Source organism: Aulonocara stuartgranti, assembly GCF_965226115.1.
Source record: "Aulonocara stuartgranti genome assembly, chromosome: 5".
NCBI classification, from domain to species: Eukaryota; Metazoa; Chordata; class Actinopteri; order Cichliformes; family Cichlidae; genus Aulonocara; species Aulonocara stuartgranti.
The window spans coordinates 11,474,159-11,489,718 of NC_138943.1; the positions used below are offsets into that span (position 1 = coordinate 11,474,159).

At 43.7% G+C, this 15,560-nt stretch overlaps 1 protein-coding gene across 1 annotated transcript in view; it reads left to right on the forward strand.

The window, feature by feature from the left end:
• The window catches only part of stab1 (stabilin 1), a 181,118-nt gene that overhangs the window by 104,060 nt on the left and 61,498 nt on the right, over positions 1-15,560 (forward strand). Inside the window, exons 58-60 of the mRNA XM_082533046.1 lie at positions 1,477-1,593; positions 3,898-4,030; positions 4,162-4,222. Coding sequence (XP_082389172.1) covers positions 1,477-1,593; positions 3,898-4,030; positions 4,162-4,222 — 311 coding nt within the window. The remainder of the gene's footprint in view (positions 1-1,476; positions 1,594-3,897; positions 4,031-4,161; positions 4,223-15,560) is intronic.

Below are 15,560 nucleotides of genomic sequence, written 5' to 3' on the forward strand. Positions count from 1 at the left end.
AATGTATTTATCGTTAATTTAGATGCAAAGACAGTTTAATAAATGCATGATGTTTGAGTGCATGGATAATCATGTTAAATAATCTATTTCAGTATTTGATCAACATAATTCCAACCATGTTTTTTTTTTTTTACTTAAGACTGCCCATTAAAAAACACAGAAAACCCCTAAAATTTGGGTGCAGTTCGTTTCCAGTGTTGCTACTGCTTTTAGATCACTACATGGAAATCATGGTATGACTACTTGGATGTAATTTGCTGCAATTTCACCAAAGTCCTTGAACGTCACCAACTTTCAAGGAGAGGAATTACCCCAGTGATGAGAGTCGGCTCTCCAGCGACAACCCAGAGTCCAGAGAGGAGTTTTCAGTGGAGGAGTCAAAGTTTCCAAGTCGAAAAGCAGTGCATCAGGCCGGGAGTGTGAACAAGAATATGAGTGTCATTTGTTTTCTTTTTTTTTCTGTAACACCTGAGGCATCTGAAGAACATTTGCTGGAAACTACCTGAAACTTGATGTTGTGCCATCATGCCAGGAGATGATGGCAACACAGTCTTCACTCAGATTAAGACCTACTTTGGATTTGGATCCCTGAGACCTTGTCTTCTTGCTCATAACGAAATTCAAATTTAAGAGACCACAGTGTAGGAAGTCCAAGTGCAAATGGTCTATGCAAACAAAACGAGGATTCTGGATCCATGTTGAATGCTTTTGTTTTCTGAAAGTTTCTAGGTTGGATTCACAAAAACATTCCTTAAATAAACCTGTGAGTTTTATCTTAAAGCCCTGTTTACTCTTGTTAGCTAAGCCCTATTTACCACATAAAGAACTTGAAAAACTTATCCATGCCTTCATCACTCCTCATTGGACTATTGTAACTCTCTTTACCTGGGCCTCCTCTTAATCGGCACTAGAAAGCATGAGCTCATCACCCCATCCTCGCTAACCTACACTGGCTTCCCGTCAAATATCGCATTGATTTCAAAATCCTTCTGCTCACTTTTAAAATTCTAAATAACCTGGCCCCTAGCTACTTAACTGATCGCCTCTATCCGTACAACCCAAAGAGAGCACTAAGATCCTCCAGCCAACTGCTCCTAATGCAACCAAGGTTTCGTTTAAAAACCAGAGGTGACCGTGCATTTGCCATCGCTGCCCCTAGACTCTGGAATAATCTCCCAGTCGAAATCCGTACTTCGGAATCAATTCAATCATTCAAATCCCGTTTAAAAACACACTTGTTTAACTTAGCTTTTGAAACAAATTAGTTTGACCTTCATTCGGCCTGCCTTACACCATGTAAATGCAATTTTAAGTATAATTGTACTATTTGTTCTTTGTTCTGCCCGCACTGCGGTTTTATTGTGAAGCACTTTGATGTACACTAGTCTTTTAAATGTGCTATATAAATAAACTTTGACTTGACTGGATTTGACTTGTTATCTTCTACTGAGATAATTCCCCCGTCTGCCTTTCTAGGCTCAATCCCAGAGGAGTGCCGGCAGTGCCACGCTCAGGCTGACTGTGTGCTAGGTGCTGGTTGTCTGTGTAAACCGGGATTCCAGGGGAATGGCACCTTCTGCACTCCAGAGCCACGTGAGTGTTGTCCATTGTTTAAAAACACACATCATCCTAACGGTGGTCATGCAATAATAGATTTAGAAGAGATTAGAGTGCTTTGTAGTCACAGAAGTAAGAGGAAGCTCTGGTAAGTTTTGATCATCCGGGTCCAGCTGTGGTTCCAATAAGCAACTCGTTGAGATGAAGAAAATTCACCTTGAAGGTGAAAAACCACCTCTGAGATTTGCATGCAACTATAGGCTACAAGGCTGAAATGCAGCGGTCCAGGTTCAACTCTGACCCATGGTGTGTCTTCCCTTGCCCGCTGTCCCCTGACTTTCCTGTCTTCACTGCTTTCTATCCACGGTTAAGAAAAATAATCCGTAAATCTAATATTAATAATGCAAAAATACACTTTAATATGTACAATATGCTTGAACCAGGTTCCCCCCCTTTTTTTTGTTTCAGTTCTGCTTTTATTCAAATTCAACAAGGTGCTGAAACATTGCTCAGAGATTTTAGTCCATGTTGACATGATGCCATCAGACAGTGTAGTTTCAGACTGCTGTGGGACTTCATGCGTTAGACTGAGCGTTCCCCCTCCATGAAACTTTTTCCACTCCCAACATGTAGATCTACAACTGCTACATGTCATTAGAATCCTTTAAACCATCACTGCAGGCTTATTCCAGGGGCTTGTTCGATTGTCAGGGTTTTCTCCTGAACACTGTAGGGTCTTTACTTCATAAAGTCCCTTTAGGCAACTGTTGATGCCAGTTTCCTAAAGGTACTTGGGGTAAATAAACCTGCATTTCATTGAATTTTTCAGGTCTTAATACCACTTGGTTGTAATTTATGAGTGACTGCAGTGTTTAAATCACAAGGATGATCAGATACTACACCAAAAAGTGTAGCATATGATCACCTAACAACCACTCATCAACAGGGATCGGTCGAGATTGGTGGTTGTGTCACATCCACTGTTGTTTCTGCTACACTCTGACAATGTTTTACTTTTTCTAATACAACCCGAAACAGCATGACATCATCAGCGTCATACAACATAAACAGCAGCCATTCCACAGTTCCTTTTTTATTTTATTAACTCTGTCTACTTCCACCCTTGATTCTAGTTCCCACAAGTTTTCTTGCACACCAGCTACTCACCTCTGTAAATGTATTCCCCAGTTTCCCTTTATTTCGTATTAGATTGTGTTGAATTCTTCCCAGTCAGCTGTTCTAACTTTCTGTTAGTATTCTTGATATATTGTTTTGTTTCCTTCTAGTCCTAGGTTTCTTCTTTGTGTATCCCCTTGTTCCTCTTGTGTTTTGTTTCTTTAATTAGCTGACCTCAGTCTGGATCAATAATCTTGATTTTTAACTGTTACCCTACTGCGTCCTGTGCTTGGATCGTCTCTTCTGAGCTGGTACAGTAAACACTTGGTGCATTTAAATGGCTTCAGTGAATTAAGTTTGAAGGCTCCAATGATAGTAATTTATCTCTGATTAAAAGATAACAGAACCAGGAATGTGTTGGTGGAGAAGAGACAAAGTATATTCACCTGTTAGTCTTTGATGGCTGATTTGTAACTTATTAACCCTGGCATTGCAGTACAAGAGGCCAGTTCAGCCCTTAGATTAGAGGAAGATTAGCCTCCCTGGCAGTGAACCAGGGGGTCTAATTAAATCAGTTTAATTAGCTTGCCCAACATTTGAGCATATGCAAGTGATAAGCGTCCATGTGATTCATTACAATACTGGTCAACACTTGATTAACCTTACAATCCAGAGTTTTTCAGCATACAAAAAAGAAAATGGTGGTGTGCCCCGCCCCACCCCAACCAGGTTTTGGCCTCCCTTCTAATCAAAATAACAAAGATTGTAAAAAATCAATTGTTTCAGTAATTTTTTAAAAGCATAAACATTTTTTTTTTGGCCCTACTGTTGCCATAATCCCTTTTCATTTATAGTTTTTATCCCTTATTATTTTCTTTGACTACAGTAACCTGTCATTCTTTCTGTAAATGTTCTTGTTGTGCACATTAGCAGACTGGCAGAATTAATCAAACTGTTTTTGGAGCATTTTAAGAAAGAGCTCTGTGACAGTTTGTTTTTCTTAAAATATTTTCATCCTTCTAGTTTTTCAGTATCAGATTTGTTTTCTCTCCTCAGTGGCACTCCTGTTCTGATTGATAATTTGGTTGCTGTAGAAAAGCATCAAAACAGTTCACATTTGTTTCAGGCTCCAGATGTTGTACATGTGGCGAGCTGATGCTTACCTTAAACTGAGCCAGCATTTATAATGAATCAGATGACAGTTTTATTAAAAACACTCTGCAGCTCCAGACCTTTGCTCCGAGTACAACGGCGGCTGCCATGTGAATGCGGACTGCAACCAGACGGGACTCGTCGTCAACTGCACCTGCCGCAGTGATTACCAGGGAGATGGCTACTCCTGCAGTCCCATTAACAGGTCGGTGTGGCCTTTCATCTTTGTCTTAAATACGTTTTTTTTTCTGGCTTCCTTGTTGCCTTCATTAAATCAACGTGAGGTGTTTACTTTTGGGGACGTGACATCAGGCTGTTTTTCTGTCTGCTCTCCAGATGTACTGAAGAGCCAAATGGTGGCTGCAGCGACTTTGCCTCCTGCAAGTTCACTGGTCCAGTGAGTAAATGTTTTTCATCTTTATCCAGTAAAATCTGCAGCAGTGCAGCAAACGTCAGCAAAGAAGTGAATAAAATTTCATTTTTTTTCTTTTCAAGTTGTTTAGAGTTTAATTAAATTAAATCTGATTATACTAAATATACAGGAAATGCATCATATGCTAGTTCAGACTGAGAGTGGGATATAGAGCAGAAGTAGTAAATATTGAAATTGTCAGATGTCATCTATATGAGAAAAAGCCAAACTATAAAAAATGCATCATTTGTGTGCATTCATTTTGTTGAGTGGAGCTGAATTAAATTGATTAAATTAATTGACTTAAAAAAACAGAAAACTGGGAATTACATTAGGAGATAGAATTTAATTAAGTCTTATTAAGTTTCATATCTCAAGTTGATCATCTTTACCTGGTTATTATAGCTGTTTCAAAGACTCCCAACTGAAATAAATGACAAGCACTTCATTAAATGGGAGGAATTACTATGGCTGCACATTTGGCAGTCGGCATAACCAAGAACAGGATTTCCAGCTATTATACTGGAAAAGCGCAAAGGAGAACTTGCTTAAATCAAAGCACAAATCTTAAAACCCGTTCTCTGTTCGCCGTCTGGGGTAGTGGGCCGGGAGGAGGAAATGGCCCTCTGGTCGGGGTCTGGGCTGGTGGGTTTCCCTACTGCTGCAGGTCCAGGTGGTCCCCCAACTCCGCTGGTGCATTGGTGGTTCTCTGTGTCTGGGGCTGGGTGCTCAAATGCGTAGTGGATCATTCCCGACAGCAGCTTGGCTGAGCCGGGCCCCCTTGGCTTTGTTGGGCTGTTTCTGGGGGTGGGGAGCCCTCAGGTCTATTTGGCCCGGGGCTCAGCTCACACAGGTGTACAAACAGGTACTCACAGACACACATTATGTGTCATGTATCATTAATACTGTGTGCTGCTCAGTAGCATTTAATATTTATTATTTACCGCTATTTATGCATATGTTGGTTGTTGCCGTGGTTTCCATGCTGTGTTGTTTTTTGCTTGTTTTTTTCAGCAGATTTTCAGTGTTTTTTCTCTCTCTCTTCCCTGTTTTTCTCTCCCTCTCCTTTTGCCTACTTTCTCCCCAACTTCTCTTTCTTTCTTTATTTCCGTCTTTTGCATTCTGATTGTAATAACTCATAAATGTTAAAAACCTAATAAAAATCAAAATAAATATGAGTATCAAGTTGACCAGTATAGCAAAAGCCGTAATGGTAGACTTTGGAAAATAAATCTGCTGGGCATTTAGTTTGGCCTTCAGACAACAACCCTGATTGCTACACTTCCAGACAGGACAGGCAATATATATGTGTATATTACAGCACAATTAAGTGCTCTATTGGTGCAACCTAAACTGAAATTAAAGATCTTATTTGTGGGGTTATTCCAATTCAAGCACTGCTGGGTGCTGATGCAGAACTTAATCGATTTGGATAACATTTTTTAAAAACATGGCTAAGTACACTGCTAAAAAAATTTACTAAAACTTTTTAATCATAGTATAGCATCATATCATTTAAACTTCATAAACTTCTTCTATTGTTCTTCTCAGCTAAGTACCAGAGGGGGTTGTTAATCACTTTCAGCTGCTTTGGTGTTAATGAAATCAACAACAGATTCACTAGAGGGACAACGGTGAGACAATCCTCAGGTTTTATAGGTGTGGGCCACAGGCGTATTTTTCTGTCCATGTCTTTTCGGACATATACGTTTTGCATGTAGCTAGGGTTCGTGTCACTACTACTACCATGAGCAATATTGGCATTTGTCATAGAATACCAGAATTGGCAGCTCCACCAGTGGTGCCCTGTGCTTTTCACGGATGAGAGCAGGTTCACCCTGAGCACATGTGACAGATGTGAAAGGGTCTGGAGAAGCTGTGAAGCTGAGAAGATTGTAATGCTGCCTGTAGCATCTTTCAGCATCAGAATTAGAATACTTTAAAATGGCCTGCATTTGTATAGCGCTTTACTTGGTCCCTAAGGACCCCAAAGCACTTTACATGTTCAGTCATCCACCCATTCTCACACACACACACACATACACACACTGGTGATGGCAAGCTACATTGAAGCCACAGCTGCCCTGGGGCGCACTGACAGAGGCGAGGCTGCCAGACACTGGTGCCACCGGGCCCTCTGACCACCACCAATGTGGTAAATACTTTATTAATCCCTGAGGAAATTATGCAGTTACACTTGCTTCAAGACAGTAAGAACAGTAACTAACTTAGCTAAATTAAATAATACAATATATTACAACGTTTCAAAATATAACAAAATATAACAAATAGCTCAATTAAATATTGCAGTATATAAGACAAAATTCATATATGTGGCTAAAATTGTTGTTACGGTTTGGAGGAGGACTCAAGCGCAGGACTCCGGGCTCAGATGCAGACAAGAAAGATTTATTTACAATTCACCAGGTGTATATACAAGAAGGTGCGGGGGGGGAGTGCTATGTACAGCTGCGTGAGGGAAAAGGAGCTCAAGGGAAGTCCAGGGGAAAAGCATGCGTTCTTCAGGTCATCCACACACACGATCACTGGCTGCCACTAGGGAATCACACGGGGGGAAAATCCAGGGAGCTCTGTAGACAGGGAGACGGGGTTAAATACAACGCACAAAGGAAACACACTTAACTCGACTTGCAGTAGCTTCACTAACGCGTGGTAGACAACGATCCAGCGATGAACAGCAGTCACCTCCTGGCTTAAATGCTGATCATCTTAATGAGACCCAGGTGTCTCATCTCCTGAGGGCATGAACCCACAGTGAGTTCCGCCCCGGCGACAGAGAAGAGGAGAGAGAGAGGAAGAGAGAGAGAAACAGAGCGTGCTGATCAGCGTGCAGCTGATCTGCCTGGCCGTGACAATTGTACTGTAAACTGTTGAACTTTGTCATTTTGTTATTTCTCTCTAGAGGATGTGCAGAAATTAAGGATGTGTGTACTGTGCATTAGATAGAGGAGTTGTACCACCACAGGCACAGGAATGATTTCCTGCATTGTGCAGTGGTGCATTTGGGTAATCTCGGTCTCTCACTGAACATCAGTGTTGGGCAAGTTGCTTTGAAAAAGTAATTAGTTATAGTTCAACAACAAAACTATCGACTACACTACACACTAACTAAACAAGACAACACACTAACTACACACTCCAAACACGCTAAACATCACAAATCTCTCATATCTCAAAACTCTCTCTCTCTTTTGCTCTCTCACCGTCAGATGTTAAAAGGCCTCTGAAAATAGAGATGACTCTGGCCCTTCCTGTAAAGTGCAGTGGTATTTTTAATCCAGTCCAGTTTATTGTCAATGTGTTCTCCAAAGTATTTATAGTGCTCCCCAATGTCCACATTGATCCCCTGGATTGAAACAGGGGTCAAAGGTTTCCTGGTCCCCCTAAAGTCAACAATCAATACTTTGGTCTTTATCACACTGAACTGCAGAGGATTCTGCTCACACCATGTGACAAAGGAGTCCACCACAGCGCAGTACTCTGTCTCATCACCCTCACTGATGCATCCAACCACTGCAGAGTCATTAGAAAACTTCTGAAAATGGCAGGTCTCTGTAAAGTGGCTGAAGTCTGTGGTGTAGAGGGTGAAGAGGAAATGACAGCCCCTCATGTTCCCACTGTGTTGCTGATCACCTTATCAGACACATAATTTTGAAAATGCACATATTGTGGTCTTCCTATCACCTAACTAACAATCCTCAACAGTCCTCAACTCAGAGGAGACGCTGGTAACTGAACTAAAGGGGATCCTGGTGTGGCCTGACTATAAGTTGAATGAGGATGGTGGTGAAGAATGAGTCTTTCCAGTGTCTTCATGATGTGGGAAGTCAGCACTACAGGTCTGTAATCCTGGGGGCCACCGGGACGTGGCATCTTTGGTACAGGAACGAGGAATGACGTCTTCCATAGTACTGGGATCCTCTGCAGACTCAGACTCATCATAAACAGTTTATGAAAGACTCCACAAAACTGGGGGGTACAGGTCTTTAGGACACAGAGACTGGACCCCACCTGGTCATGCAGACTTGCGTGAGTGGAGTCTTTATGCCACTCCACATATCTCTTCATGCTATTCTATTGGAGTTTCCACTCTAGCTTTCTCCTATAATTGTCCATAGCCTCTCCCCTTCAATAATGCCTGAACCATTCTCACCTACTCTCTATTGCCCTGAAGGTCCTCTTTTTGTCATTGAGGAGGGCTTTGATGTCCTTAGTCACCCATGGCTTATTTGCATTAGATAAGATAAGAGATAAGATAAGACTACTGATCCCACGGCGAGGAAATTTGTGCTTTACCACAGCTCAGGTACAGATAGCAGTAGAACACAAAGAGCATACCAAAAATATAAAGAAATACAAAATAAATGAATAATAAATAAATAATATTAATAATAATAAAAAAACAATATACAATACAATATATACAACAGTAGCTGAGGTTCTACGTACATGCATATGTTACAGGCCTTCGATGGGGTCTGTTTTTAAACTGTTTTTTAACAGAAAAGCAGAGACAGGAGACATCAGTTGCGTTCGGTCTGCAGGCTCTTCCTCGTCTGATTTATTAACAGAATTTAACAACGTCCTTTTCTTTTCATTTAGATGCACACATTTCTCTTTTAACAACACAAACATTCAATTAGGTCCATAGCTCAAACCCTTTTGGTTACCTTGCACTCTCGCAAGAATAAACCTACAAAATAATCATTGTATATGAGTGTCCTTTACAGTAAATCTGTAACCAATTCTACTGCATTTCAGCATCAAAAACATTTCTTTTTTTTTCTTTTTTTTCTTTTTTTTTTATTATTTATTATATTTTATTTTCAGATGTTACAGACGGGACAGACATGAGTGAGAGATAGGAAAGGGAGAAAGAAAGAGGAAGGAAAGGAAAAACAGAAGGGGAGAGGGACAGTGAGAAAGGGGGGGAGAAAAAAAAATAAAAATCTCCTGGATCACCTGTTGAGAGAAGAATAGAAAACAAGCAAAAAAAGACAAAAAAAACAAAAAACAAAGCAACATACTAAACACAACACCATCGCATTAATCTAGCTAAGTGTAAACAGCAGTAAATACTAAATATTCAATGTTGTTGTGCAGCACGCAGGACAGATGTGCTTCGAAGTAGCAGCCAAGAAAGGTGTAATTTGGGTCTACGAGCAGTGAACACCCGTGTGCATACCTGTGTGGATCAGCGCGCTTGTATTCCAAAGGTTTCTCCATGTAACGATCTGCTAGGGAGTGTGGGGGGGCCACAGCCCCGTCCTTCAGGGTGTGAAGCAGGTATGGAGGAGATCAAAACTCCAGACATCCAGAGGCCCCCAGAACACAAGAAACCATGGAAGACCAACAGAGGGGCAGCCGCGCCACTGTTCCAGTAAGAGCTGAGGAGAGTCCCAGATGAGGGTTCACTCAGCAGCCGCGGAGCAGAAGCCAGGGGGAGTTGCAGTGACGCGCCCGTGAGCTCCGCCGGCCGCCAGCTGTGCCTGAGTGACCGAGCCCCAGGCCGAGAGGCCGGGGGCACCCCACCCCCGAAGGGGCCCGAGCGAGCCCCAGGCTCCAGGCCCCGATAAGCGGCCGCCAAGGAGTGAGCCGGTGTGTACCTGGACGCCCACCCCCAGACACAAAGAACCACCAACGCACCGACACCTGAGGGAGTCCGCCACCGGCAGGGGAAGTGGTGGTAGGTGGAGATAGGCCTCCAAACCTTGGAGGGCCTGAGGTGTCCCCAGAGAGGTGGCGTCTGATACCCAACCTGACATATAGACACAGACATACAGGCACACACAGACACAAACATCCATTCCCATCCTCATGCTCTCATATGCACTCACTCCACACTCAACCAACGTGGAGACAGACATAAAGAGACGCTGTACACACGATCACACTCCCCAAGCGTACTCTACAAACCGGGTCTAGGTACCCTTGCTCCTGGAGGGGGGAACTGCACCCAGACCCAGGTGGTGTTACCCTTTTCCCTGCGGTGGGGAGAGGCAGACCACCCCGACTCCGTAGCAGCAGGGAGGCCCCACACTCCAGACCGCAGTCGGACGGCCAACTCCACCTAGCCCTCCCGCTCCAGCAGGCCGCAGAGAATGGGGGTGGGAGAAGACTCCAAACCTCCCTCCACCCGCTCATTGTAGTGTTGATGCATGTGTGTTCTAAGGTGCAATTAAAACCCAGGAGGGCATGGAGCTACCTGCATCAAAAACATTTCTGTGCAGCACCACTAACACTGCAATTAACCCGCTTATATACGGTGGCCCCTAGAGACAAAGCACTTGCAAACTCCAAAACACATGCAAACCCCAAAACACTTGCAAATTCCAAAACACAACGGAAAGTGCTCCAGGACGCTAGGGGCAGTGTTGAGCTTCTGTTACCTAGTAACTACACAAGCCAGGAAGTACCAATGACCGGATTTGGGGTCTGCAGCCTTAAAGGCCGCATTTTAAGGCCGATTACGTCACAGCGATACGACCAAGGCTGCTCGAAATACGGCCCTCAAATGCGTCCTTAATTTCCCTGAATTTTAAGGATGGGTCGGCATAGCCTTCATGGCCCAACATATCCCAGACTTCATAGCGCGGCGGTGGTGTGGATAATTTGACCGCAGCACACCTGCACCAGGGTAAACCTCCGCCTACCCAGTCCTGCTTTACAGGTGAAAATAGAGCAAAAGGACCACTGAGTCTTTGACTTTATTTATTTTCTGCTGTGTTTTACTTGCATCTATTTGAAAGACTGAGTGTAAACACAAAAAATATTTTATTTTATGTGCTGGAATGTGCAGAAAATAGGTTTAAATAATAAACAAATCTCTTCCAGTCAGAGAATGTTGCATATAATTAATTTTTTGCTTGATGCATAAAGTTAAAAGATTAAAACTAATAAAACAAGTTAAAAAAAGAGGTTTTTCCATTTGATTACATTTTGTATGATGGATTATGCAGAAAAAGTAGAATTGGGCTGAAAGTTCTATCGCTTTATCACCTCTTCAGGTTGTAAATCGTGTTTTTAAAAAGTAACTAAGTAATTAATTACTTTTGAAAATAAGTAATCAGTAAAGTAACAGGATTACTTTTTGGGGGAAGTAATCAGTAATTAGTTACTGATTACTTTTTTCAAGTAACTTGACCAACACTGGTCATATATCCACAAACACAACCAGCTGAAAGTCAGTGATGCTGCTCGGTTTGCAGTCCTGAATATCACGGCACAAGCAGGATTCACTGCACTGTTAATGTTAGCTATGTTATATTGCTGCCTCTGATCGGTGGTGTCGAGCCAAACAGACTTTAACGTGTTTGAACGAGCTGACGGTTCACTCGTTAAGCTGAAAGAAAGATGCTTTAATCACAGGAGTCACACATGTGTCCACTGTACCATCTGGGAACTCTTCTTGTTTCGTAATAACACAAACACTAAATCCTCCTTCTTTTGTGCTGTTTTGTAGCAGTGTATACACCTGAGACCGAGTATGAGTTCACTGTCTCAATGTCTTCTTCCTAGATGTTCACCAGTGTTATAGGAGGTGACTTCTTCCTGAAGTCTATGACCATCTGATGCGTCTTGATAGCGTTGATTTGGAGAGCGTTGGTCTCACCAGCTGACAAAGTCACTGATGACCCCTCTATATTCCTGATTGTTTTCATCTGATACGCATCCAATGATGGCTGTGGTCTGTTGGTTAGGTAGTCGATGGTCCATGCAGTCAGCTGTTTGCCCACTCCGGCTTCCTCCAGCTTCCGTCTCAGTAGTGCAGGCTGGATGGTGTTGAAAGCACTGGAGAAGTCAAAAAACATCATCCTCACAATGCTCCCTGCCTGCTCTAGGTAAGAGAGGGATCAGTGCTACTGACAGCATTATCCAACCCGATTCCAGACCAGTAAGCTGGCTCTGTTGTGGGTAGATGTGTGGATGGGGGTGAAGCAGGGTGGTGGTGTGAGGAGAGCTCAGGTAACAATGACATTCCACCAGGAGAGGGGCAAGACAGCATTTGGAGGGGGGTTGATGGAACCTGGGGGGTGGGAGAGGTGATAAGGTCAAGAGCCAAATCTGTTGAAAAACAGATTCAATTCATTGGCCCACCCCCGGTCAGCAGACACTGTGGCTCCTCCATTGTCCTTGAAGTCTCTCTTGGAGAGTACAAAAGGATCCTCGTGTCCTTGTCTCCATGATTGAAAGCCCTCTTCTTCTCGTTCACAGGGCCTTCAGTTGTGGGGTCACCGGTTTATTGTTTGAGAAACACTGTACCTTCTTGCTAGGCACAGTGTTGTCAAAACAGAAGTTGATGTAGTTGGTGATGCAGTGGTTGAGGCCATCAATGTCCTCATCGTGAGGCTTGCAGAGTTCTGCCAGTCTGTGCATTCAAAACAGTCTCTCAGCATCTCACTGCATTCCTTGGATCACACCCTTATCACCTTCTTCGTTGGGAGTTTCCTCTTCACCATGGGAGTGTAAATGGGTTGAAGAATGACCAGGTTGTGGTGTGTGTGGCTAAGCGGGGGGAAGGGTGATGTGCTGTAAGCCTGCTTTGTGTTGGCAAACATGGTTCAGGGTTTTTCTGTCCCTTCTATGGCAGGCAACATACTGCGACAAGTTAGGGAGAGTGGCAGATAGTGAGGCGTGATCGAAGTCTCCAGAGATAATAATGAGGGATTGCAGATGTGCCATCCCACGGTTGTGGGGTGACCGTGGCTCAGGGGGTTGGGAAGCGTATCTGTAACCGGAAGGTCGCCGGTTCAATCCCCGGCCTCTCTGTCCTGTGTCCTTGGGCAAGACACTTAACCATACTGCCTACTGGTGTTGGCCAGAGGGGCCGATGGCGCGATATGGCAGCCTCACTTCTGTCAGTCTGTCCCAGGGCAGCTGTGGCTACAACCGTAGCTTGCCTCCACCACCACCAGTGTGTGAATGCGAGAGTGAATGAATAGTGGCATTGTAAAACGCTTTGGGTGCCTTGAAAAGCGCTATATAAATCCAATCCATTATTATTATCATTATTATCTGTAGCTGAGAGACCGTGGAGTGAATGTACTCACAGGTTGCCATAGCGTTGGCCGAGTGCGGAATGTAAACAGTCAGCACAATAACGTGAAAAATCCCTGGCCAGGTGGTATGGCCGAACGCTAACCGCTAACAGGAAATAATTTCCCCTAGGGATCAATAAAGTATTCTGATTCTTTGGTACAGCGCTGTTCCTTCACAGTGATGTGTCCCGGGTTACATCATCTCTCATTGATCTTCATTGCTAGTCCCCCACCTCCCCTCTTACCACTCTCCACTGCGCTCCACTCCGCTCTAACCAGTTGAAAGCCATCCAGAGTTACGACGGGGTCCAGTGTGTGGTCTGTGAGCCATGTCTCAGTGAACAGCAGGAGGCTGCTCTCCTGGTACTCCCACTGCAGTCTGGTTAGCGCCATTAGCGCTTCCATCTTGTTGGGTAAAGATCTTACGTTACCCATGAGAATGGATGGAATGTTCAGTTTGTACAATGGATAGTCTTAGCTGAGACAATGGAGTTGGTGCAGAAGGTTATGTAGTCAGTGATACACTCAGTAAGCCCATTGATGTCCTGACCACGAGGCTCACAGTGTCTCCCAGTCTGTGAATCTCAAAACATGAATCAGGTTATGATCTGACCTACCCAATCGGGGGAGGGAGGAGGAACTGGATAGCCCTTTTTCCATGAATACCTACTCAGATCAACTCGCTACAACTCGACTCTGATCAACTGGTTTTCCATTCAAATCCAGTACTACCTAGCCTGCATGGTTGTTGTCATAGCAGTGTGTCCAAGTGTCCCGTGAAGTAATTAACATGAACGTTACAAAAAAGGTGGGTGTCTGGACAAGAATATACCTGCTGCTCGGACTGTGGCTTTTCACCAGACTTGAGCACCATGGCATTATTTTTGTAGCCATTTCCGTCATTGACATGTTTCAAAAATGGCGGTTTTAATTTTTGTGAACAAGACGCTCTCATGGCTCATCGCATGACACTACTGACCAGCCAATTGGTGATATGCAGTCTGACGATGCCACATCGGATTGCTTGGAACCTCGAGAAAGTAGGTACTAAAAAAGTACATCTTACTGTTGGGTTTATCTAGGCACAAACCTCACTGGAACACAAGCCCAAACTGCACGACAAATCAAGACTCTTTTGTCTTTTGTCTTTTTGGCTTGCAAGGGAAGTCAGTCAAGGCCAAGTAATGCTCCCTTCACCTGTCCTTTAGCCAACTTCAACTGATTCCTTCACTACAGCCCTTTTTATTGTCAGCAAGCAATCATTCATGAATATGCAATTACAAATACATGTGACATTCTTAAGCAGGCATATCTGAACAACATCAGTGTCTGTACAGGGAGTGCAGAATTATTAGGCAAATGAGTATTTTGTCCACATCATCCTCTTCATGCATGTTGTCTTACTCCAAGCTGTATAGGCTCGAAAGCCTACTACCAATTAAGCATATTAGGTGATGTTCAGCTCTGTAATGAGAAGGGGTGAGGTCTAATGACATCAACACCCTATATCAGGTGTGCATAATTATTAGGCAACGTCCTTTCCTTTGGCAAAATGGGTCAAAAGAAGGACTTGACAGGCTCAGAAAAGTCAAAAAAAGTGAGATATCTTGCAGAGGGATGCAGCAGTCTCAAAATTGCAAAGCTTCTGAAGCGTGATCATCGAACAATCAAGCGTTTCATTCAAAATAGTCAACAGGGTCGCAAGAAGCGTGTGGAAAAACCAAGGCGCAAAATAACTGCCCATGAACTGAGAAAAGTCAAGCGTGCAGCTGCCAAGATGCCACTTGCCACCAGTTTGGCCATATTTCAGAGCTGCAACATCACTGGAGTGCCCAAAAGCACAAGGTGTGCAATACTCAGAGACATGGCCAAGGTAAGAAAGGCTGAAAGACGACCACCACTGAACAAGACACACAAGCTGAAACGTCAAGACTGGGCCAAGAAATATCTCAAGACTGGTTTTTCTAAGGTTTTATGGACTGATGAAATGAGAGTGAGTCTTGATGGGCCAGATGGATGGGCCCGTGGCTGGATTGGTAAAGGGCAGAGAGCTCCAGTCCGACTCAGACGCCAGCAAGGTGGAGGTGGAGTACTGGTTTGGGCTGGTATCATCAAAGATGAGCTTGTGGGGCCTTTTCGGGTTGAGGATGGAGTCAAGCTCAACTCCCAGTCCTACTGCCAGTTTCTGGAAGACACCTTCTTCAAGCAGTGGTACAGGAAGAAGTCTGCATCCTTCAAGAAAAACATGATTTTCATGCAGGACA